Source organism: Xiphophorus hellerii, chromosome 7, assembly GCF_003331165.1.
Source record: "Xiphophorus hellerii strain 12219 chromosome 7, Xiphophorus_hellerii-4.1, whole genome shotgun sequence".
NCBI classification, from domain to species: Eukaryota; Metazoa; Chordata; class Actinopteri; order Cyprinodontiformes; family Poeciliidae; genus Xiphophorus; species Xiphophorus hellerii.
Genome location: NC_045678.1, coordinates 4,799,409 through 4,821,392, shown reverse-complemented (window position 1 = coordinate 4,821,392; position 21,984 = coordinate 4,799,409). Strand labels below are relative to the sequence as shown.

The 21,984-nt window shown below is 38.7% G+C and overlaps 1 protein-coding gene across 1 annotated transcript; it reads left to right on the top strand.

Moving 5' to 3' along the window:
- Positions 1-887: 887 nt before the first annotated feature.
- On the top strand, positions 888-21,113 carry rubcnl (rubicon like autophagy enhancer). Its single transcript, XM_032568828.1, has 17 exons — positions 888-1,831; positions 6,673-6,784; positions 7,037-7,412; positions 11,730-11,995; positions 13,186-13,283; positions 14,002-14,320; positions 15,442-15,481; positions 15,574-15,682; positions 16,405-16,541; positions 16,640-16,704; positions 17,744-17,783; positions 17,874-17,951; positions 18,799-18,919; positions 19,035-19,096; positions 20,314-20,467; positions 20,627-20,717; positions 20,813-21,113. Exons 2-17 carry the CDS (start codon positions 6,673-6,675, stop codon positions 20,908-20,910), a joined length of 2,166 nt encoding a protein of 721 aa, XP_032424719.1. The 5' UTR covers positions 888-1,831; the 3' UTR covers positions 20,911-21,113.
- Positions 21,114-21,984: the final 871 nt, after the last annotated feature.

The window sequence follows — 21,984 nt, the reverse complement described above, 5'->3', positions numbered from 1 at the left end:
TAGGACAGAGGAAACGTGCATACGTAACCAAGAACAAAACAATTAGCTTACCGCTACTTTTCTGTTTGAAAAGGAGTAGGAAGAAGTGAACACTTATTTAATCCTAGCCCTCATTTCTATTTAATGAACTATATTACTCACCAACTCAATAATGATCAAAAAATTGTAATTAAAACCATGTCATAATATTCATGTGCCTGTTCAATGCACTGGGCTAAAGAACCAACACATGTATTACACTACATGGACAAAATGGTTACAAAGTAACTTTCATCAGACAAGAAAATCTATGGGTAATAATAACAGGAATAACGACATTTGTAAATAACAACTGGCATTACAGCATCAGAATAATTACCAACTTCTTGCCAATATGCGCCTATATATTCTTCTTAATCTGTGTTATGTAACAATAAAGTGTAAAACAAACAGAGAGAGAGAAAAAACTAATAATAACAAATATAGTAAGATAACAATAATAAGCTACCAATAGTAGTAATAGTAACACAGAAGAAAGGAAGGGGAACAAAAACTCATATTTGTGTACAAAGTGAGTATCATAGCTTTGTATTTATTGATGCTTGGAGATTGTTTTAGTTCCACATTCAGTTTGTTCCATTGTTTGACCCCAGCTACAGTGATGCAGAATCTTTTCATAGTTGTTCGGATGCCATATTTTGAAATTCAGTATTCGCCCTCCCTTCCATAAGATATTTCCTGAAGTTGTTTAGATAACAGATGTTTTCAAAACTAATGAAATCATAATAGTCATGCATATTGCCACTGTTTTTCTTAAAACAATGGCAATTGTTTTAAGAATTGCCTTGGAAAATGTTCCAAGAACATTTTCTTAGACCTGCAATTTCTGAGAACACATACTACGACTAAAAACAATATCTAAGAATTGAAAAAGTTCTCTTCTAAAATGTTGACCTCCATCTTGCGAACACCTTCTCAAACTATTTCCCAAACAGTCGCCAATTGATTTGGATGTTCCCTTTTTGCTGATCATTTCCTCACTTCCCAAAACCGTCCTGACTTTGCGGGGAACATTTTTATCTTGTCGCCTTCTCCTTTTTAAAAATGTCTTAATTTCCCTTACAACGTGTGACCTCATTATTCTTAAAACTGACCGTAAGTGTGCGGACTTACCAAGCATCTTCACAAATTCACACGACGGTCTCCATGGAAACCCTCTGTGGGATCTACCAAGACACAGTTCCTCTCAGAGAAATTGAGTCTGAATTGTTCCTACTTTAAAAACATTTGTTTCCCATGCGATCAAAAACCATCGATGCTTGACATGAACGGAGCTTCCTCTTTCAGAAGCAGCAGCTGACAGCAGATGAGGCTGCCCGGCTCGCCGTGCCCACTGAGTACCGAGGAGCTCCATGACCAGCATTTCTGCTGAACAAAGACTGTCACTTGATCTGAGGGATTTAAAAAAAATGTTAACCTCAAAAGTGAAACCCTGCCTTGATGTCACCGAGGCTGTTTCCTGTCATTTTGACACATTTACATTCAAGATGAGTCAGATAAGGTCATCTTAAAATAGGTGATTTCTTTTTCTAATCAGCCCAAGTATTTGTAGTCAGTGTCATTACCCCAATGGAAAGCGGAGTAGAAGGCTTTCTGGCCTCTCTGCTGTCAGGGAAGACATTACTAAGTGTTCAACCACAGAAGGCACACAAGCACTGTTGAATACAGGAAGTGCTAATCAACCGCCTGCCTTCCTTTCAGCAGCTTTTGGTGGATAAGCAGCGTCGCGGGTTTGCGTCGCTGGACCCTAACAGGGTTTCTTCACAGCCATACGTCAGGAGTCCACGGCACGGTGAGTAATCCGGGGACGCGTTGTGTGCTGGGCAGCAGCTGCCCTCTGCTGGGGTGGACGTAGTTTTTTTTTTTTTCTCCTCCATTCTTTGGTTTTTAAACAGAAAAAGGACATTTTTAAAGATGTTATCGTTCACAATCGCAGTTGACTTCTGAAGTCGTACAGGAAGCTGTGAAGTGTGGCTTCTGCTACTGAAAAAAGACTTGATGTCAAATCTGTGAAATCAAACGGTGAAGCCCCCGATCTACCAAAGAAAGTTTAGATTTTCTCTCCATTCTGTTGTTTGACTTAAAGCCTGAAATTTCACCAATGAACTTTAATATTTCTCAAAGTTTTAAAGCTTGAAATGCTATGTCAGCATTCGGTGCAAGAAAGTCAACATGCGCTCACTATATTTGCAGAGTTGGGTCTATTGTTTTCTTCCAGAACCGCTTTAATTCTTCGTGGCTTAGATTCAACAAGTTGACGGAAACATTCTTTAGAGTTGCTTGGTCTACATTGACATGACAGCATCACGCAGTTGCTACAGTTTTGCTGGCTGCACGTTCATGATGTGAGTCCCCCGTTGCAACACATCCCAAAGGAGTTCAACTGGACTGAGATCTGGTCACTTTGGAGGACAGTGGAGTACAGAGAACCCATTATCGTGTTTGAGAAATGATGATTTGAAGTTTGGCTTAGTGCATCATTCTAACCTTCAGGAGATGGGTACAATGTGGTCATAAAGCGATAGAGTTGGTCAGCAGGAATACTTAGGTAGTCTGCGCGGTTCAGTTGGTGCTAATGATCCTAACGTGTGCCAAGAAATATTCCCCACTCCATTACACCACCAAGAACAAAAACTCTAACCGTTGAGACATGGCAGGATGGAAACGTTCCTTCATATTGTCCACACCTAATTCTGTCTCTAATGTCCGAATATTACAACCGGAATTGCGACTCAAAGGATCAGGCAATATTTTTGACTGTGGGAATTACAGCTTCCTGAATCCCTTAGTTATTACAAGAGAAAAGACTCTATCTGAAAATCCTAATACATTAGAATTGTCCGATATACACACACAAAAAAATAAAGTTGTAGTTGTAGTTTTTTTCCCATTCTTATGGGAAAAGTCATCTTCAACACATTTAGATGCCTAAATGAGTCGACTTGCTACCATGAGATTGGCTGATTTGCTCCTTATGCTAACAATCAATTGGACATAGAGGGATCCTGTATCAAAATGGATTCAAAAGTCACTCGGAGATGACAAAGTCATACCTCCAAAAGTAACATTAAAAGTTTGATCGACATTTGTAAATGCGCTGGTGGACAATTAATGCCCTTAAAGGGGCGGTGTTATGTAAAATTTACTCTTTTTTAAAATTTTATTCTTAGCTTTTTGTCATGTCAAAATGTTATTCCCTAATCAAAATCATTGCCTGGATTTTTTCACGCATGTTTGAGAAATCCTTTAATCTCCCGTGGCAAACATTCAGCTGTGCAAAACGTCTGGGTGGACCTAGCCCCGCCTCCTAAGTGAAGCTGCTCCTCAGAGCCGTAGTGTACAAGCTTCCGAGCTGGTGCCTCGCAAAGCAGACCTCCCCTGCGGCTCCCCCCCATCAGCTCCTTCAGACTAGCCAGCCGCATTTAGCAAACACCTGATGGAATCTGCTGAGCTCACCATGCAAGCTACGTCTCAGGATAGGGGGAATCACATGTCTGCTGATTATGCAGAAGAAGAATCAAAAGTTCACCTGGTTTGAAGAAGAAGAATCTCACATCTATCCATGTGAGATTATTTCCTGTCTCAGGAAAACAACAAGGACTTAAAAACGGCACCTTCTTCTCTCGTTTTTTTTTTTTTTACAAACTGGGGCACTATTGCCACATATGTGGCTTGGGGAAAAAAGTTTATCTGTGAGTAGAGAGTTGTACAGTAGTTAGACTGACTCAAAAACACTACCAGGGCCGTGTCAAGGTTCCCTGGGGCCTTACGCAGAATTTGATTGTGGGCATTTGTTCCAGGTAAAAACATCAGATTTAGTGGAATCTGGAAGACAGAGGCTAAGTTTAATTAACTGAGCTCAAAAAGCGCTCATGGGAGGCATAAACTGAAGTTTGCTCTTTCTGGGCAAGAATGGATTAACTATTTAACTCAGTGACTATATATATATATATATATATATATATATATATATACAGTATATATATATATAATATACTATATATAACATTATTCATCTGCATGTCTCACGCTCACACTTTCGAACTGAAAAAGGGAAGCAGGCATTCACTGTGTTTTGCCCCCACAGCGTGGAATCAGTTGCAGTCTGAACTTAAGATGTCGGAAATGATTTCACTGGACTTATTTCGAGCAGTTCTTAAAGATAGGCAACAAGATTCCATGAAACAGTGTCATTACTTTTAAATTGTTTTTATTGTTTTATACTTGTGCATATGTATTAATTGTTTTTATCTTGTAACCAGGTTGCTATGTATTGCAAATTTTTTTGCCCAGGTCCCTCTTGAAAATGAGATCTAGATCTCAACGGGGTTCACCTGATTAAATAAAGGAATATATAAAATATTATATATATATATATATATATATATATATATATATATATATATATATATATATATATATATATATATATATAATGCTCAACAGTGTCTGTTGAGCAGCCGATGCAGACTCGACCGAACTAATAACCCTCTTGATGCTATAAAGAGAAAAACGTCAAGAAGTTTTAATATTCTGAAGACATTATGCACAATAAAAACTAAAACCAAATTTAGCATGTGTTTATTGTATTTTTTTTACTATGTTTAAGTCTATGTATGATTAAAAATGAATAAATAAATGATACAAGTAACATTTTAAGGTAACACATTATATTTATACATATATATATATATATATGTAAATATATATATATATATATAGTAGCGTGGTGTTATGGACGTTAAGTGTGTGAAGTTGATCAGCCTTCCTCACATTCACATTCACTTCCTGTAAAAAGAGTAACAAGCTTCATGAAGAGGAGAAACAGACAGACCACATCTGTATGAAAACTGAATCTGCTGGTAAGCTTAGTTTCTAAATGATCACAAATGATAAGAAATAGTTATATAAAACTACAGTAAACATCACCGGCATAGAGGGGGTCAATCTGTTATTACCGATATCTATAAATTTAGCTTTTCTAAAATACTGTATTATATAAAGAAACAATCGGAGCTGATCAAACAACTTTAAGTTATCTGTGAAGATTTAATTTTTAAAACTTATTTTAAAGCAGCTCTGTTTGCTCTTGGTGTGACTAAACAGCATGATAAGGTCAAAGGAGTTGGGTGAGACCAACAGGAAGAAGATTGTACCAGCTTATGAATGTGGGGCATAAACAAATTAGAGAAGTCTCAAAACGATTGAAAATCAGCAATTTCACTGAACCCAGTCTACAACATGTCCAGATCTGGGCGTTCAAGTAAGTTTACCCCCAGAGCAGATGCACAAGATGCTAAAAGAAGTCTCCAACACAGGATCTTTGGAATGTTAATTCATGTGTGGACAATCAGAAAGCAGCTGAGCAAGAGTAGCTTTCACTGAAGGTGAGCAAAACGGAAACTTCAGCTCATCAAGAAAGACATGAAGGCCAGAAAGACACAAGACACCAGAGAGAACTTAGGAAAAAAATCTTTCAAAAATATTCCAGTTAGGACAGATGAGTTTAAAATGTAATTATCTGAATGCCAGAGGAGAAGTTTGCTACAAGCTAAGCAGCAATTCAGGAAGAGAACCTCATACCAACAGGGAATCTACAAAAATATTACCCTGAGACATAAAAATGACTCAAAACATCCCAGTTAATCCACCGAGGACCAGAATAGATTTATGCTCTGAGTCTGTAACTCGTTGAGATTCTGTGGGGTGACTTGAAATGGGGTGAACGAGTAAGAAACCCCTCAAACATCTCACAAGTAGAAGTGAGGAGCGAGGCAAACTTTCTTCAGGCCAGCGTTGGAGATTTATAAATGGCTACAGGTAGTGACTCATTGAAGTTATTTCAAACGAAGGCCAAAATAAAGACGAGCTACGTGGGTTCTGTTCCGTCAGTAACAATACACATTCGTTTGATGAGTTAAACAAGATTCATGTTGGTGTTTGTATCTAAATCATTTTCTTTTCCAGAGATGAATAAAAAAAAATTGAAGTTCTCTTGTTCGTCACATGAACAGATCAATCTAAACTTCCAATTAGTACATCTTCAAAAATGGATCAGAATTTTTTCCATGTCAGAACTTAATACACGAGCTCAACCCCCCCCCCCCCCCCCCCCCCCCGCCCCAGCACCTGTTCACAAGTGAGATGTGTAAACAGCATCACTTGTGAACTACGTAATTCACACTTGCCACAGAGCAAGTCACTGCTGATGTCCATGCTTGTTGCTAAATGGCAGAAAGTGATCTGTTGCTCCATTCAGGGAGTTCTGGTATTAGGTTCATGACGGCTAAATTGCATTCAAATCTCCCGTGAGAGTTATGACCTCCATAAAAATTCAAGTTGACATCAATACTGCAACCTTTAGACTTGGGACTCAGAGTGTTCAGAGACCAAAGGGAGTTGGTTGTGTTATCGACAAACAGCTGCTGCCGCCATGCCCATAAATCTCCCGGCAAACAGGAAGCAAGAAGTAGGACAGTTTTCACACCAACAGGTTGTACATAAGTGGAGGATTTCATGCTTCTGAGGCGGGGGGCACATTTATTAGTGATGGCTGTTGTAACGTAAGAGTTTCAAAAGGAAGCTTGCAGCAAAGCTGCTGTGATTAGGAAACTATCTCTGTCCTCCACACAGATGGGAAGCTGCGACGGCTTGTCATCGTCTCCAAACAGAGGAGGGTACGTCAGCTGGAGCGTGGACTCAGGAGAGTCCCGGCAACCTTCAACCGGACCTCCGCCAGGCACAGGTGAGCGTCTGCATACTCTTAAGACAGACTCATAGAGGTTGAAAGGTTGCTTAAGGATTCATTTGGTAAACCTCACACTAAACTCAGACTTCCTGGAGTAGACTGAAAAATAAATATCAGTAGAGTGCTATGCAAGGATTAGCATTTTCATTTGAAGTCTATTGAAAAAAAGAGAAAAGATTAAGTTTTTGTGTTTTGCTCCAGTTTGAAATGAATGTTCGTCCTTTTGTTTCCGCTTTGGCTTCCTGTTAGGAGAAAAAGAGGCTTTTTCTAACCAGAGCCAGGAGTCGACCAATTCAGGTTGCGTCCCATCTCTGGTTCAGTCAACACAAGAACCCAGTGGAGAAGAAACAAATACGGCGTTCGACCTTCCGTACCCACGGAAACAACTCACAAGGAGGAAATGCACCAAAACCTCCAAAAATTCCAGACAAATCCCAGGGAACAGCAAGCTCAGAGACCATGATAGGAACTCCAAACTTCCACGAGACGCTATGGAAAATGAGGAGGAACCTTCCCATTCCAAGGATGAAAACGTTCCCCTACACAGGAGCAGTCCAGTCATCTCCAGACGCAGCAAGCCCATCTCCTGGCAGGAAAAGGCAACCAGTCCGTCTAATTCATTAAGGTACCGTACGCAACATCTGTAAAACACACAAAGCAATAGAAGACTTACATCTCCTTAGGCGTCTCCTAAGACAATATAAGAACAGCATTAAAACATTTTTCAAGTTATTCCTTTTGTGACAAGACTATGAAATAAGATTTGACATAAATTTTAAAGCAAAAACAAAATTATTACAGAGTATAGCATCAGTTAGAAAGAAGATGGTCTCTATGGGTTTTCCAAAAGATTTTAGATACTAATCCCAGTGTGTTACGTAGCTCTGAGACTTTAAAAATGCTGCCAACATTTTCAAAAACATTAGGAACTTTGCTGTGCATTTGGCCTTCCTGCTACCTGCTGAAAGACTTGCTCTCTCTCAAACTCTCGCAGCCCTAACGAACTGCAGACACCTCCCGAAATGCCGTAGTGCTTTATAACATTTCTTCTTACACCATGAATAGTAATGAAAATAGCTGATGTTGATTCATATTCACTCGACAAGATCCCGTTGAAAAGTGTTCCTGTTCCTTGGTGGACATTTGAGTTAAGCTGACTGGAAAAAGATGACATTTTTCAATTTCAGTTGTCGATCAGGACCAGTTAAGCTAAAAATCTTCCAATTGTAGTTGCCAGAGTACGCCTCTGTGAATCTCTATAAATGAAGAGGAGAATGAACTTGGGTAAAAAATAACTTCCAATAAGACAAAAACATAAGCTCATAACTTTGAACAAAAAAAACAAACAACTAACAATAGCTAATAAGAAGCCATTCTCATTAAGTCAAGGTAGTTTAAGACCAGACAGCCAGCCAGTTCTCATTTTTATTTAGGTCAAAATAATCGGTTAAAAATCAGACATTCTTAATCTATATGGCCTGTGAAGACATTGACAGACATGTTTAGCCTATTTGCTAACCCTAACAGCTTCTTGATCTCATTTAGACATTTATTGCTGTTTTAATGTAAATTGTTTCACAATTTAATGTAAATTAAATTACATTTAATTTAATGTCAATCACATCTTAATGTTATTTTGGTCAAATTAAATTTTTCATCACTTAACCAAATGTAGCTAAGCCAGGTGAGTTTTACAAATATGCTAAAGGCTAAACTAAATGATTATTTCAGGCCTGGACATCTGTTTTGTAAGTAAAAACTAATAAATGGAAATACATTAAAACCAATAAGCAGAGAACAGCTGAACAGGCAAAGGTAAAAGTTACTCGGATGAACTGGAGCTAGCTTAGCTGGTCACAGCTATGACAGTAGCTATGACAATAAACTATTCATACTCGCTAGCTTAGCTACTGATTCTTGACAAAGAATCAGAAACACTGATTCTTGACAGAAGGCTTTGAATTAATCGGCAGTCCTGAACGTTTTATATCTCTCCACAGTTAGTCAAGAAACAGGAACTGGGATAACAAACGAACGAGGTCAATGTTATTCCTCAGTATTGAGAGGAGGAAGAGAGACTTTCATGTTCTGGCGAAACTCCACCTGTGAAATGATCTGCAATGCAACCTTTAAACTTGCTGATCTTAGTTTTGGACAACATGGGCTATACCATAGGTGTCAAACTCTGGCCCGCGGGCCAAATTTGGCCCGCAGTGTAATTATATTTGGCCCGCGAGGCAATTTCAAATTAATATTAGAGCCGGCCTGCCGGTATTATACGGTGGCAACGCTGTGACGCCGCATTCACCGCTTATACTACAAGTCCCATAATGCTCTGCTGTTTTCAATCAGGACAGAGGCAGACACGCCTCCTCCTCTGTGTCAGTAGCACTTATGGTAGCGGACATGGATGTATTAGGAAGGTGGTGATCCGTCTTCTTGTGCACTCCTTGGGTTGAAAGCCCCGGCGCACCCCGCATCCCCGTGCCTCTCCCCCAAACCACACTGCGACCTCAAACTACAGCTGTCACTGTGTTACCCTACCAAAAAATGGCAAAAAGAAAGACAGAAAATAGAACTTTTCTGGACAGGTGGGAGACAGAATATCTGTTTACATATGTATGTGAGCAACTTTTCTCCTCAGTGAAGATGACGAAAACGTCTCACAGGAGTCGTCTGACTGACGAACACCTTTGTTCGATAATGAAGGTTTCCTCAGCTCAAACTCTGAGCCCCGACATTGATGAACTGGCATCCAAAAAAAGATGCCAGATATCTGGCTTGGCCGCATCAGAGTAGATCAGTTTGTCGCAAAATGAGCAATAAATAAGTTTTCTATGCACCTTTTCTTTTTACTCCAAGGCCTGAATGGTTTATTCATAGTTTATTTAATGATTTATTCATAGTTGTTATGTTATTTTATTTTCAAATTTATTAGTCTGTGTATGAAGCTAATTTTGACATTTACCTCAGAAAGGAGGCTTTCAATTTTTATTTAAATTTTATTTAATATGCCATTTATATGTTTTATTATTATTATTAGCAACTCAATTTTGCACGCCTGCACTTTTAAGTTATATAAGCCTTGCTTGTTCAATATTTATTGTTAAATCAAAACTTGTTTGGGTCCATATTAAAAGATTCATTTGTCCAACCTTGGCCCGCGGCTTTGTTCAATTTAAAAATTTGGCCCACTGTGTATTTGAGTTTGACACCCCTGGGCTATACAATATATGTTTTCTTGTACCGACAACTTGATATTTCTTTTTGGTGAAACATTTTCTAAACATTTTCTAGTTTTTTTCTTCTTTTAAATAATCTGCTATTTTGCAGAACAACATGAAGTACCCAAATCACCAGCTCATACGGTAACCTGATGTGTCTGAAGTCTTAAACAGTACTTGTCCAAAACGGTTAAAGGGTCATGTTAGAATCAAGACAAACTCTGTATGTATCACTTAGAAACAGTTCTTGTTTTATCTCTGACTTGCTAAAGGTGAAACATGCTCAATTATTGTCAATTAGTGCATGGACAAAAATCTTTCTCTTGGGTCATAAAGGATTTTGACGCCATTTTGATAACCTAAAAATGTCAAAAGTCTATCAGGGCTAGTAACTCTTTCACATGGGACAAGTTCATTTGGTTGTTTCTCACAAGCACACATTGGTACATGTAGGTTTATTTACCCACACAATGATAAATCACAGAATAAGACAGGATATGACTCATGAGTTTGACACTCCTGATCTATAACTAACATCTGCCTAATGTTTCCCACAAGCCAACAAACAATTTGAAATGTTATTATTATTATTATTATTATTATTATTAACTTGTTTCAAGTCAATAAAACATATTTTAACATACTTCCCTTATTTTTGAAGTTAGTCAAATGCGACTTTTCTAACTTACCGTTGGCCCTCGCTGCGGTGCAGTGATAGATGGTTAGCATTGTTAGCTTTATTTCTGATCACCACTTAAAAATCAACACAGCTAACATTATTATATTTCAATTCGATTCGGTTCTGATGGAGCCTCTGACTAAAGAAGCTGTTGTTGTGAAGCAGCCTCATAAGGAGGATGGTCAGAGCATCTTGCTGCAAACACTGAAGTACATAAACTTCCTCAAGAAGTACAGCATGTTCTTTCTCTTCTTTTATTTATCTCGCCCCAAGAATCAAATGTTTTTGGCGTTTACTTTATCTTTTATGAACATTTTCTGAGTCAAGCTTCAGTTGCTAAACAGTTGGGTAAATCCCCTGAATGGCAAAGCAAATGGAAAACTTCTAAAAACTTGAGTACGGTACTATAATTGGTATTCAGAAAAGTAGTTGTATGTTTCTCATGTGAAGACAGAAAGAATGTAGCAGGACACAAAGCTTAAAGTTCAGAAACTGCTTAAAACTGCAACAAGAAACAAAAGACAGAAGGCAAACTAAAACTAAAATACGCAAAAACAGAGCTGAAGATCTGTCAGTTATGTGTGTTTTTACTGTCAAACAGAATCAAGTTTTCATGTTCTTCATAAGAAAACCTGCATTCAGCAAAGACTACATGGTGAGATGGCCGTTGCCTTGCATGTTCCATGTGTTGCTATGCTATGGTAATGCTAGCATGTCTCCTTTTTAGTTTTGATATAATTTTGTGGTCATTTCACTTACAAGATATCGTCTATCTCTGCATCAGTGAACAGAAATAAGCGATGCAGCATCGGTTATCTCTGGGTACTCCAACTTCCTCCCCCAGAACAAAAACATGCATGCTAGCTTGATTGGGTTCCCTTTAGGTAGAAATGTATGTATGCATAGCTGTTTTGTTCTCTGACTTTCTTAATGTAATAGATATTCAGTTACTGCGAAAACCTGCACTCAGGACATTTGTACTCTAAGCCATCATATCCTTGTAATAATTCTAATTTGACTTAAAATGTGCTCCTCCTAGCATGGACTCTTCCCCTCGTTCCCCCGGTTCACGTGACCAGCCTGAGTGTGTGACACCTACCAGTAAGGAGGACGTGGAGCCCCGGCTGACTTCCTGTCACCAATCGTTCGAAACCACGGTGGAGGATAAGAACCTGCGTGTTTCTCTATCGTCAAGCCCGATCAGCATCCTGAGTAGCCAGGACCGATCCAGCAGAAGCCCTCAGCGATCTGAGAAGGAGCACCGGGGATGGAGCCTAAACAGCTGGAGTACCCCCAACAGAACAGGTACCATAATGAGCAATAAATCAGTTCACCAAGTGATAAATTTAAAGGAGATTGCTAATTTCTATTTGTGTGATAGTTAGTCTTGCTTGGGTGTCTTCTTCTACCAAAGACTGGATGACAAAAGGTTTCAGTCTGATGCTTTGGTCTCAACTAGCCTGTTTCATGAAGGCCAGTTATGTTTACAGAGACTTCAGTGTTCATTATATTTGTTGTTTTGGTTGTATTTTGGATATTTAAAATGTCTTCCACTTCCAGAGTTAAATGTATGTTAGAAATTAAATTCAAATTCAAACAATTCTTTGTTGATCCCAAAGGAAAATTAAAACTCAAATTGAGCTCAAGTTATTCAAGACTCTTCAAAGAGTTGCTGTAGTAGGTGATGGCTGTGGGCATGAAGGATGTCCCGTAGAGGTCTGTACTACAGCAAATAATTAAAAATGAAAGTTTATTGATCTTTGAGAAAGTATACGTGCATCGTTATGCCACTACCATAGTATAACTTTAAAATCGCCTCAAAACAGCAATATTATTGCTTATCGCGATAACTTCTGGGACAATTTATCGTCCAGCAAAACTTATCATGAGAGGTTTGCATTTCATTTACCTTTTTTTTTCTTTTAAGTCTCATACGTTTTGAGTTAAAGTTTAACTTATGTGTACACAAACATTATAACTGCGAGGAAATGTGTGTATTAACAATGAAAATATTTAACTATTAGCGTAATAGTGAAACATAAAAACATTTCACTCAAATGATAGGAAAATGGGCTTTTATTGCATCATTTATCGGTTATTGTGACACATTTCTTTACATGAGAATTTGAATTTATCATTGCCATAATGAATTCCAATTAATGATGTTTGGGAGAAACGAAAAGTTTTTTATTGTCGAGATTTTTAAGCTTAATATTTTTTCCCCACTGTTTGTTCATGTGATTGGTGTCCTACAGAAGAGCATTACTCTTAGAAGAGATATTTTCTGCTATGTTTGACATGTCATGACGTCATAAACAGTTCTTATTATAATAATTGTACCACAAAATATTGTGACAAAAAGTTAAGTCCCCTCATTCATCTGAAAAATAAATGTAGCTCAAGAAAACCTGAGACATTTTAGCAGTTAACATGAAAACTCATTAATATTAATGACAGTGCTGAACTTTAATGTGTGTTTATCTGTTTGGTGTCAGGCCACTCCTCCTCAACGCCTCACAGCAAAGACAGAAGCTGCTCTGAACTCCTGGATTTACCTCCAGACATCTTTAAGACCAGCTGTGAGCTGGAAAAGGTCTGCCATTATGATTTCACTGCTTTTACAATCCTTCATGTAGATTTGTAGCACTTTAAAGCCTAAAACTCTCTTAAAATGACCAACATTTTCTTTTGAAACATGTCCTCACCACTGTAAGAGTAATGTAGGCTCCTTAACCAACGTCGCCACCTTGTGGCAATGCTTTCACATGACAATAATAATAATAACAATAATAATAATAATACTTTCTGTTTTAATCCTATAATGGCAGTTTGTCCCCCCGCCTTTTCGCCCAGAGCATAATTAAATATACATTCTTCTTACATCCATTATTAGGCTTTGAGTCAGATTTTAATTACCCAGCTAGTATAGACAGTTCAGACGACGTCCTCTGAATGTCGTCATGAACGTTCGCCGACGTTTTCCAAAATGAAGAACCATTAAACAATGTTCGCCGAACCAATGAATCGGCGAACATTGTCGGCGGACTTTCTACGAACATTCGCCGCATGTCAAAATAAAATGCTACATATTGTTTGGCTCGGTCTGTGGAACAAGGCAGCAGATTCATTGGAAAAAGTCACAAATATTAAAAAGAAAAAAAAACATTCACCGAAGAACCAATTTGGAGCAGAAGTTAAGAGTTTGTCTTTCATGCGGCTACTCATGAAAGCTACTCATGAAAGTCTCAGCAGCGGTTCCGATAGTGAAAGATCTGCCTCTGATGTTTGTGTGAATGATTGCGTGTGTGCAGGAGAACGCTCATTTGGTCGTGGTAGACATGATGCTGGAGGTTCTGGAAGGCGTCAAATGGACCCTGAGCTTCGACTCCATGATGTATAAACACTGCGTTGTGTGCACAAAGAGGCAGCCGAGCTCTGAGGGGCGCAGCCCGGCGCGCACTCACGGTTCCAACACTTGCGGCTGGACCGCTCCGCAGCGCAGGCCTCTACGGGACGACACGAGGCCGCCGCGGACGGACTGGGGCGCGGATCCACAGGAGCCACTGGCCAGTCACAATGAACATCAAACCAAGAGTCCGTCGATCCTTTCTACTGACAGCGGGTTTGAAGGTAAAAACTTTTTCTTATCTCAGTGTCAGAAACAGATTATTTAAAATTTCCAGAGAAAAGAGGCATTCTAATATATAAAGATCTAATTCAAACATAATTCATTTATCCCGAAGGGAAATTAAATGTTGTTGTAACTCATATTAATTCAAAATTCTTCTAAGACTTGATGAATCCATTAGGAATCGATAAACAGGGTGAATGTGTATTCTGCTTATTAACCAGCAGGGGGAGACCTCGGCGTGGCAGAACTGGTTTTGATTGCTCAGTTTTGTAGGAAATGTTCATGTATCCATTCAATAAGCAGAGCTGAGGCCATTTATGTAGATTTTTTTTTGTATATCATAAATCCCCAGCAATTTAGTTTTATTTAGACAGATAGAATATACTTATTTTAGCTTGGAACTAAAATCTGCAAATAATTTTTGTGTTATGATTTCTTTGGTAACTTTTAGATCTTCCTATTAATTTAAGACATTAAAAACACACCGATGGGCGTGGTGGAGATGTTTTTGTTGTGGTGTGACGATGGAAGGTTTTGTAAAAAAAAAAAAGTAAAAAATTGACCACCTTTTGAACTTGTAAGATTCACAGGAACACACTTTTGTTTACATGTAGGTTGTAAGACAGCTTTAGTTGTTGTTTTGTTTGTACTTTTGCTAAAAAAGTAACATCATATATTAATCAAGTCAGAAGTGTGTTCCAGAAACAAACCACTCACCGCCTTTTCTTGGAATAACTTTGAGTTTTGGAGCTCCGAAGGCCGTGACAAGCAGTTTCTAAGTGTTTGATTTTTTTTTTATTTCTAAATGATGGCTCACGTCGCAGGCTGCTGCACAACGCAGTTCCCCGTCATATAAAATGATCAGATGTCGTTGCTCTCATTCGCTTAACAGATTTATGAAGACTGCAGTTCCTGTTTCTGAGCAGAAACAGGAACCGCAGCAGGACGCAAATTTGTAATACATTCATCTGATCTGATGATCAGTTTTCAGAGGGAACCAACGTGCAGACATCTTGAACATAAAACCAAGCATAGCGAACCAATATAAATTCCTGTATTACATGCTGCTTCATTTTTAAGTGTTGATCTATGAATAAAGAATCATGTGCTTCAATTTCAGACTGTGGGGTCGGCACAATGCCACCAGATTTGATCAGAAAGTAAGACATTTTCTTTATCTTCAGCTCAATCCACAGCAGACATTTGACCCACTGAATTGTTTCTGAATGTGTATTATATGGTGCTTCACCAGCAGTGCAGAGTGTCTGGCCCAGCAGCTGGTGCTGGAGTTCAAAAGGAAGTGGCTTCCTTCCCACGTGCATCGGCGAGGACGGCAGAGCCTCCGCAGTTCACTGCAAGAGGTGAAAACTTAGCAGTCACAGAGCCGAAAAGTTTTTTGTTTTTCTTCCTTGCAAACTGACCATGAGCATCAAAATTCGGCTAAATAGAGATTTACACACCAGCCCTTTTTAGTCCGCTTTAACCGAACTCTAGTTCATTTGTCTAGAAAGTCCGGTTCGTTTGCAGAGGTGTGAATACATAATCAAACTCTGGTCCACCTAAAAACACCTAGTGCCAGAAATGGCTTTTTTTTAATTTTTTACCAAAGACAAAAGAGAAATTGTACAACCGCTAAAATCTATTGCTACTCCATTTTTGTTTACATTTCGTGAAGAAGAAAGTTGTGAGTGTCGTTTCCTTCAGTGGTTCTTGGTGCGGCGCCACCAAAGGCGAGGAGGGGAACAGGTTTTTCAATTAGTTTGGTTGGTTTGACACAATGCAGTGTGAAAGCGAACCACAGCAGCAGAAAATGTAACAAATGTTGCAATTTTGGTCCCCAATAGAACCGAGTCTATCGGACTATGAAGTGTAAAAACACCGTTCTGTTTTTCACCTTCTGAGTTCCATCAATTATGCCTAAAGTCACTATTGATTTGTGTCTAGTTATTTCATTTCCAGTTTGTGTTGGAGTGGGGTTGTTACATTTTCACAGCCCGCGAGTTTCTGATGTGCTTGAAAATCTTAATTGTTATAATGGGATTATAAACACAACCATGAACCCTCTGCCATTGGTCACCACTAGTTACCAGGTACTGGGGGTGTGGAGGTAAAGACTGGGAGTTTAACGGAGGAGATCCGACTCAGGACCAGGATGAGAGGATCCCTTAACTGGGCGCCGCCGAGTTCCCAGATCATTTTCTCTGTCCAGCCGCAACACAGGTCATGACCTCTTCTGAGCAGACACAAAATGTCAAAAAACCCCAAACATCAAGCAAATGTGATTGGATGTTAAATAACCTCTTTATTTCCTGTTCTAGACGGAGCGAGGTGGTAGCCTTACAACACTACCTGTGTGCGGGCTGCGGGACAGAGGTGGAGCCCAGTGAGTGTCGACGACAACGAATTCAGATTTTTATTTTTTATTTCATTTTGGGGATTTATGTTTGAGGGACAGTGTGAGGGAACAATTAGCTGTGATACGCCCTCGATTTAGGAGTGTAACAATGCATCAAGCTCACGAGACGTGTGTAATTCATGACACCGGGTAAACAAGAACAAGGTTTTAGCAATTTTGGGAAAACTTAAGACTCACTATTTATTTATTTTTTTAACAAATAGAACAGAAGTTTCACCAATCCACAAAAAAAATGTGAGGACTAATTAATTCCAGCTTAGACTAGATCATATCTTGCAGGTGTTAAGCTCATGCTAATGTATCACAAATGTTTGTGTTTCTTGTTTTCACAAATAGATCATAGGTCTCATGAACCTCTTCATAGAATCATCCACTTTGTGTTTGATCATACTGCCTTTAGCTTTTGCTCAGATAGAAGAGGAAGTAACTCCCTCCTTGTTTGCAGCTAACGTTCAGCTAGGAGCTGAACACAGTGCTAGCTTGCAAACTGTCTTTTATGTGTCATTTATTAGCTGAATATATGAATCTCAATAGCTGAACAAGTAGGGTCTTTTTCTAACTGAAGGTTGTATATCCAGCCAGACTAAAAGTCTTTATTACCCTCCTGTCAACAGAGCAGAGCGACTCAACAGCTACTTTTCCTGCTTCACAATAAGAAACTCAAAACAGCCATCTGATCCGAGTCTCATAATAATTGCTTATAATTACATTACCAAATTATATGACATCATGACAGCAACAAGACATACTTTAACAAGAAATGTGGTGCTCTAATGTTGCAAAATCTCATACAACAGGTTTTCATTAAACTCCCCCCCAACCCCCCAAAAAAGATAATAATATTTACAGAAACTAGAGGACTGGACGGTTATGGTCATCAGTGGCACCAGTTCAGATTCAGTAGCGGCAGTGAACTAAAATCAAATCCCGACTTAATGCGAACTGAGAAACAAATGTTCAAGTTGATTGATAGAAAACTGAGTCCGAGTTCTTCTTCTGCTTCCAGGATACATCAAGAAACTGCGGCACTGTGAATATCTGGGAAGGTACGCAAAAGATGTTATTAAAGTATTTTATTATCATTATTACGATGATGTCAGTGTTAATTATTTCAGGGTTTTTGTTGTTTTTGACAGATATTTCTGTGACTGTTGCCACAGTGGATCAGAGGCTGTTATTCCGGGTCGAGTTCTGTCCAACTGGGACTTTAGCAGGTAAAAAAAAAGAGAAAGAAACAAACATTAATAATAATAATAACAAAGCACCACAGCCAAAATACTAAAATGACTGACTGCTTTTGCTGATGATATGTCTGACATTTGCTTAATTTTTTCAATGTGATTCTAGATTCTAGAATCTAGAAGCATTTATTAATATTGTTGGAGCAGTGGAGCTTGAATGTAATACTGAATTTCATCTAATTAAAAAAAAAGTAAAAGTTACACCTAAAGCATTATATTTCAATATTGCTACAAAAAAACCCACTGATGTTTTCACTTTTTGATAAAAATGTACAATTTTCCTCCATAAACTTTAGTTATGTCACTCTGTTACATTTTCCTACTACTCTCCAGTTTCGTAATCTTTTCAGTTGACAGCTTTGGTAGAAAGTACAAAAAAAAAAAAAAAAAAGGCTAAAACTGCTGATCTATTTCTTTAATACGTCTGAATACAAATTATGTTCTGAATGTTTTGTATTAAAGCATTTTAATAACGACTGTGGCTCTGATCTGTTTGAGTCGATTAGCTCTTATTTTTTTATAAAGTAACGTTTGGGATGTTCCTAAACGTCCCAAACGCAGGTAAACACTTAACTGTTAAAAATGAAAACATGAAATTACATGAAATACATTTGTTACCCCAAATAGCAAACGTCAGATATAAAGAAGTGGTTGAATAATCAGCGCTTCAAAAAATATGTGTAGTTTTGGTTGTTTGTGAAAACCCAGTTGGCAAAGAACTCACAAGAGCAAATGTCTCTGAAATGTTCTGGATTCAAGAACAGAGTGGTTTAAAAACCGTGGCATGTTACGTTGGTCTGAACACGGCTGACGTTTGCAGGTATTCTGTGAGCGACTTCTCCAAGCAGCTGCTGGACTCGGTCTGGTCTCAGCCTCTGTTCGACCTCAGCTCTGTGGGAAAGGCTCTGTGGAGCAAAGTGAAAGACCTGGACAGGTTCAGGGTGAGTCGTTTTGGCCGTCAGTAAACATATATTCGTATTCATGTATCGTATGTATGGGAGACGCAACACATAGAAAAAAAGTGAGACGCTGTCTGTCTTCGTCTGTCCCCCTCAGGAGCTGAGGGAGCAGCTGATCGGAATCAGGAAGCTGCTGAAAGCCTGCAGATTATCTGAAAGGTACGATACTGGACATACGTAATGCAAGTCTATGATTTTCACGACTCCAGGTGTGAGTGGCTGAAGAATGATTGCAGGAGCGAGATGAGTGAAGAGGGAACCTGAGGGCACCAACTCTGTTTGATGTCGGCGTCTCGTGTTTAGATGACCTTTTTCACTCCTCTCTCAAAAATATGTCTTCCCTATCTGAAGTATAACCCTAAAAAAAAGTGTCTCTAGTGGCTATAGGTGCTGTGATTTTATATAAACACAGACTTGATATTTCAGATATTTTTCCGTCACATATAAAATGGCATGTGTTTCCCTCAAGTCCACATAATTGCAAAACTTTTGAGTTTCTACTCATGTCTTGGGTTTCTTTGCACAATGAATAAAACTTTTACTTTTGTTTCAGAGTAAGTAAAGACTCACGAGACACACAACAGTTTTACTTTTTTAAGTGTAGTGATTTTTAAACATCCCTGTTCCAAATCTTCAGCACACAAATTTATTCAGAATTATAAACAAAACTAAACTAAGGAATAAAATTAGACCTATATATATAAATTCAAAGGAATGTACAATAATACATTTATACTTTTCTTTTTAACAGATATTCATATTTTTTGGAAAGAATGCTGTGACTGAAGAATGATAATTTAGTTATTAATACTTGTGTCTTTTCTTAGTTTTTACTAATTTTGGGATTCTACGAAGGTAAACTCTGTGAGACAACAGCTTTCATTTCAAACCGACCTGATTTTAACAAATATAATGTACCACAAATGCATATGTGTGTGTTGGTGAGCGGTTATGTTAAGTGATATATGAAAGTGAAAAAGATACCAGTTCTGCTATCATTGTTAAAATTTCATTTTAACATGAAATTAACAGAAATATGGAGTTTTACACATTTTTGTGGTTTCTTTGAAGAAACTTACTTTATGGTTCTTATATGACTTTTTTAAATGAGTAATTTCAGATGGAGGAGTTTATTTTTGTTTCAGGAATCTGCACTTCCTGGTTTATTGCTTTTTTTTTCATTTTGAAGGCAGGCAGGCAAAAGTGACGTAAAGTAGAATCACTTCGTCAAAACTCAAACCAAAATAATTCAAATCTCATATGTGCGATACTGAGAAACTGAGCACAGTAACTAAATGTATGCGTAGTTTTTGCTAAAACCTCGGCTGCCTGTAAACTAAAGCAGTTTTCGACGTGACGCTGTGTTTCCACTGCAGGGTGTTGGCCGAGTTTGAGCCACTTCCTGCTCACCTGCTGGACGAGCCTCTGCTCTTCTCCATGGAAGACCTCTACAGAGTGAAGAAGGGTCAGCTGGTGGCGCAGGCCCGAGCGCTGCTCAACTCGGCTCTGGAGCACGTCGACAACTGTGAGGTTGGTCTTACCGATCTGCGTTCAATCAGTCAGTTCAATTGGATACCAGCGCTGTTGCTCTTGCTTTCAGTTTGAAGGATGAAATGATGTGTCGGGTTCAAATCAAGCTCTCTGTGGAAGCTAGCCCCTCTGATATTTTCCCTAACCTTTTCCCCGCAGCTGTGTAGGGGCCGCGGCTTCATCTGCGAGTTCTGTCGAGCGAAGGACATCATCTTTCCTTTTCAGAAAGACAAAAGCCAGCGATGTCCAGGTAAGCAAGGGCACATGATTAACATAACCTGAAAAAACTTATTAAAATCACTCCTGATTGTGCATTCGCATGCAACATGTTTTCTGTCTTCACAGTGTGCAAGGCCTGCTTTCACAAAGACTGTTTCCTGGGGAAAAGGTGTCCGAAATGCACACGGATCCAGTCCCGAACACAAGTCCAGATGAAGTCATGAAGTCTGGAATGTTATCCTAAGACAGTGCTGTCGCCTTTATCAGTGTTACACTTTGAAACGTTGCACTTAAAAATCTTTTTGCAGCTGTAATTTGCTGTCTTTTGAAATACTAATGTTTATTTATTTACCCTAAAACTAGCGAGTTCCTTCTTCTAAATTGTTGTCACATTTTTTTTTCAATTAATATTAAACATTTGAGACAATCTTGTTGTTCTTGTTTTCATGTAGAAGCGTGTTACCCCCTGACTCACTGGAAGCAGTTAGTACTTGTAACATCCAACAGTTTTATCCTAACAAGCATCAGCAATTCTGTGAGAAAATGACAAATGTAAAATGAAACGCAGATTAATAGGTGAAAACAAACTCAGATCTTCTCTGAGATCGACTTTTTGTTAGAGAACAAAAACTCTGAAGTCCTCTGGGAATAATGTCAGGAAACTCACCAGCACTGACAAACAGGAAGTATTAGACAACTCGCACACAAATCACTGGATGACAGATTAAAACATTCTGCAATTGTTAAAACGATATCGTAGCTTTTCTATAGCGTAGTTTTTTTTCTTCCTTTTATAGATATACCAACTAAAAAGCTTACTTAAGTTTTGAGAGAAGACATCAAAAAAGTATCAGAGAAGTTTATCTTGTGTCTCGCTTCATTAGCCCAATTAAAGTTGGGTGTAAACCTTCATCTCTCTAAAGATCAGTGTTTGTTGAAAGAAGTTTAGCTGGACATAATGTGTATAATTTTTCTATTTACAGACAGAAACAAACACACAGACCCCAAAGGCTGAAAAGCACCTCTGTGTGTTGTTTAGCCCGTTTAGCCTCTAATGGCTGGCCGCTGAAACTCTCCTGATAGAAGTTCTGTTCACACCTTCGTGTTTTACCGTCAGACGATATGGACTCAGCCTCTAAGGCAGTGGTGTCAAACTCCAGTCCTCAAGGGCCGGTGTCCTGCAACTTTTAGATGTGCCTCTGCTGCACCACACCTGAATAGAATAATTAGGTCATTAGCAAGGCTCTGGAGAACTGATCTACACAAGGAGGAGGAAATGTAGCCATTTCATTCCAGTG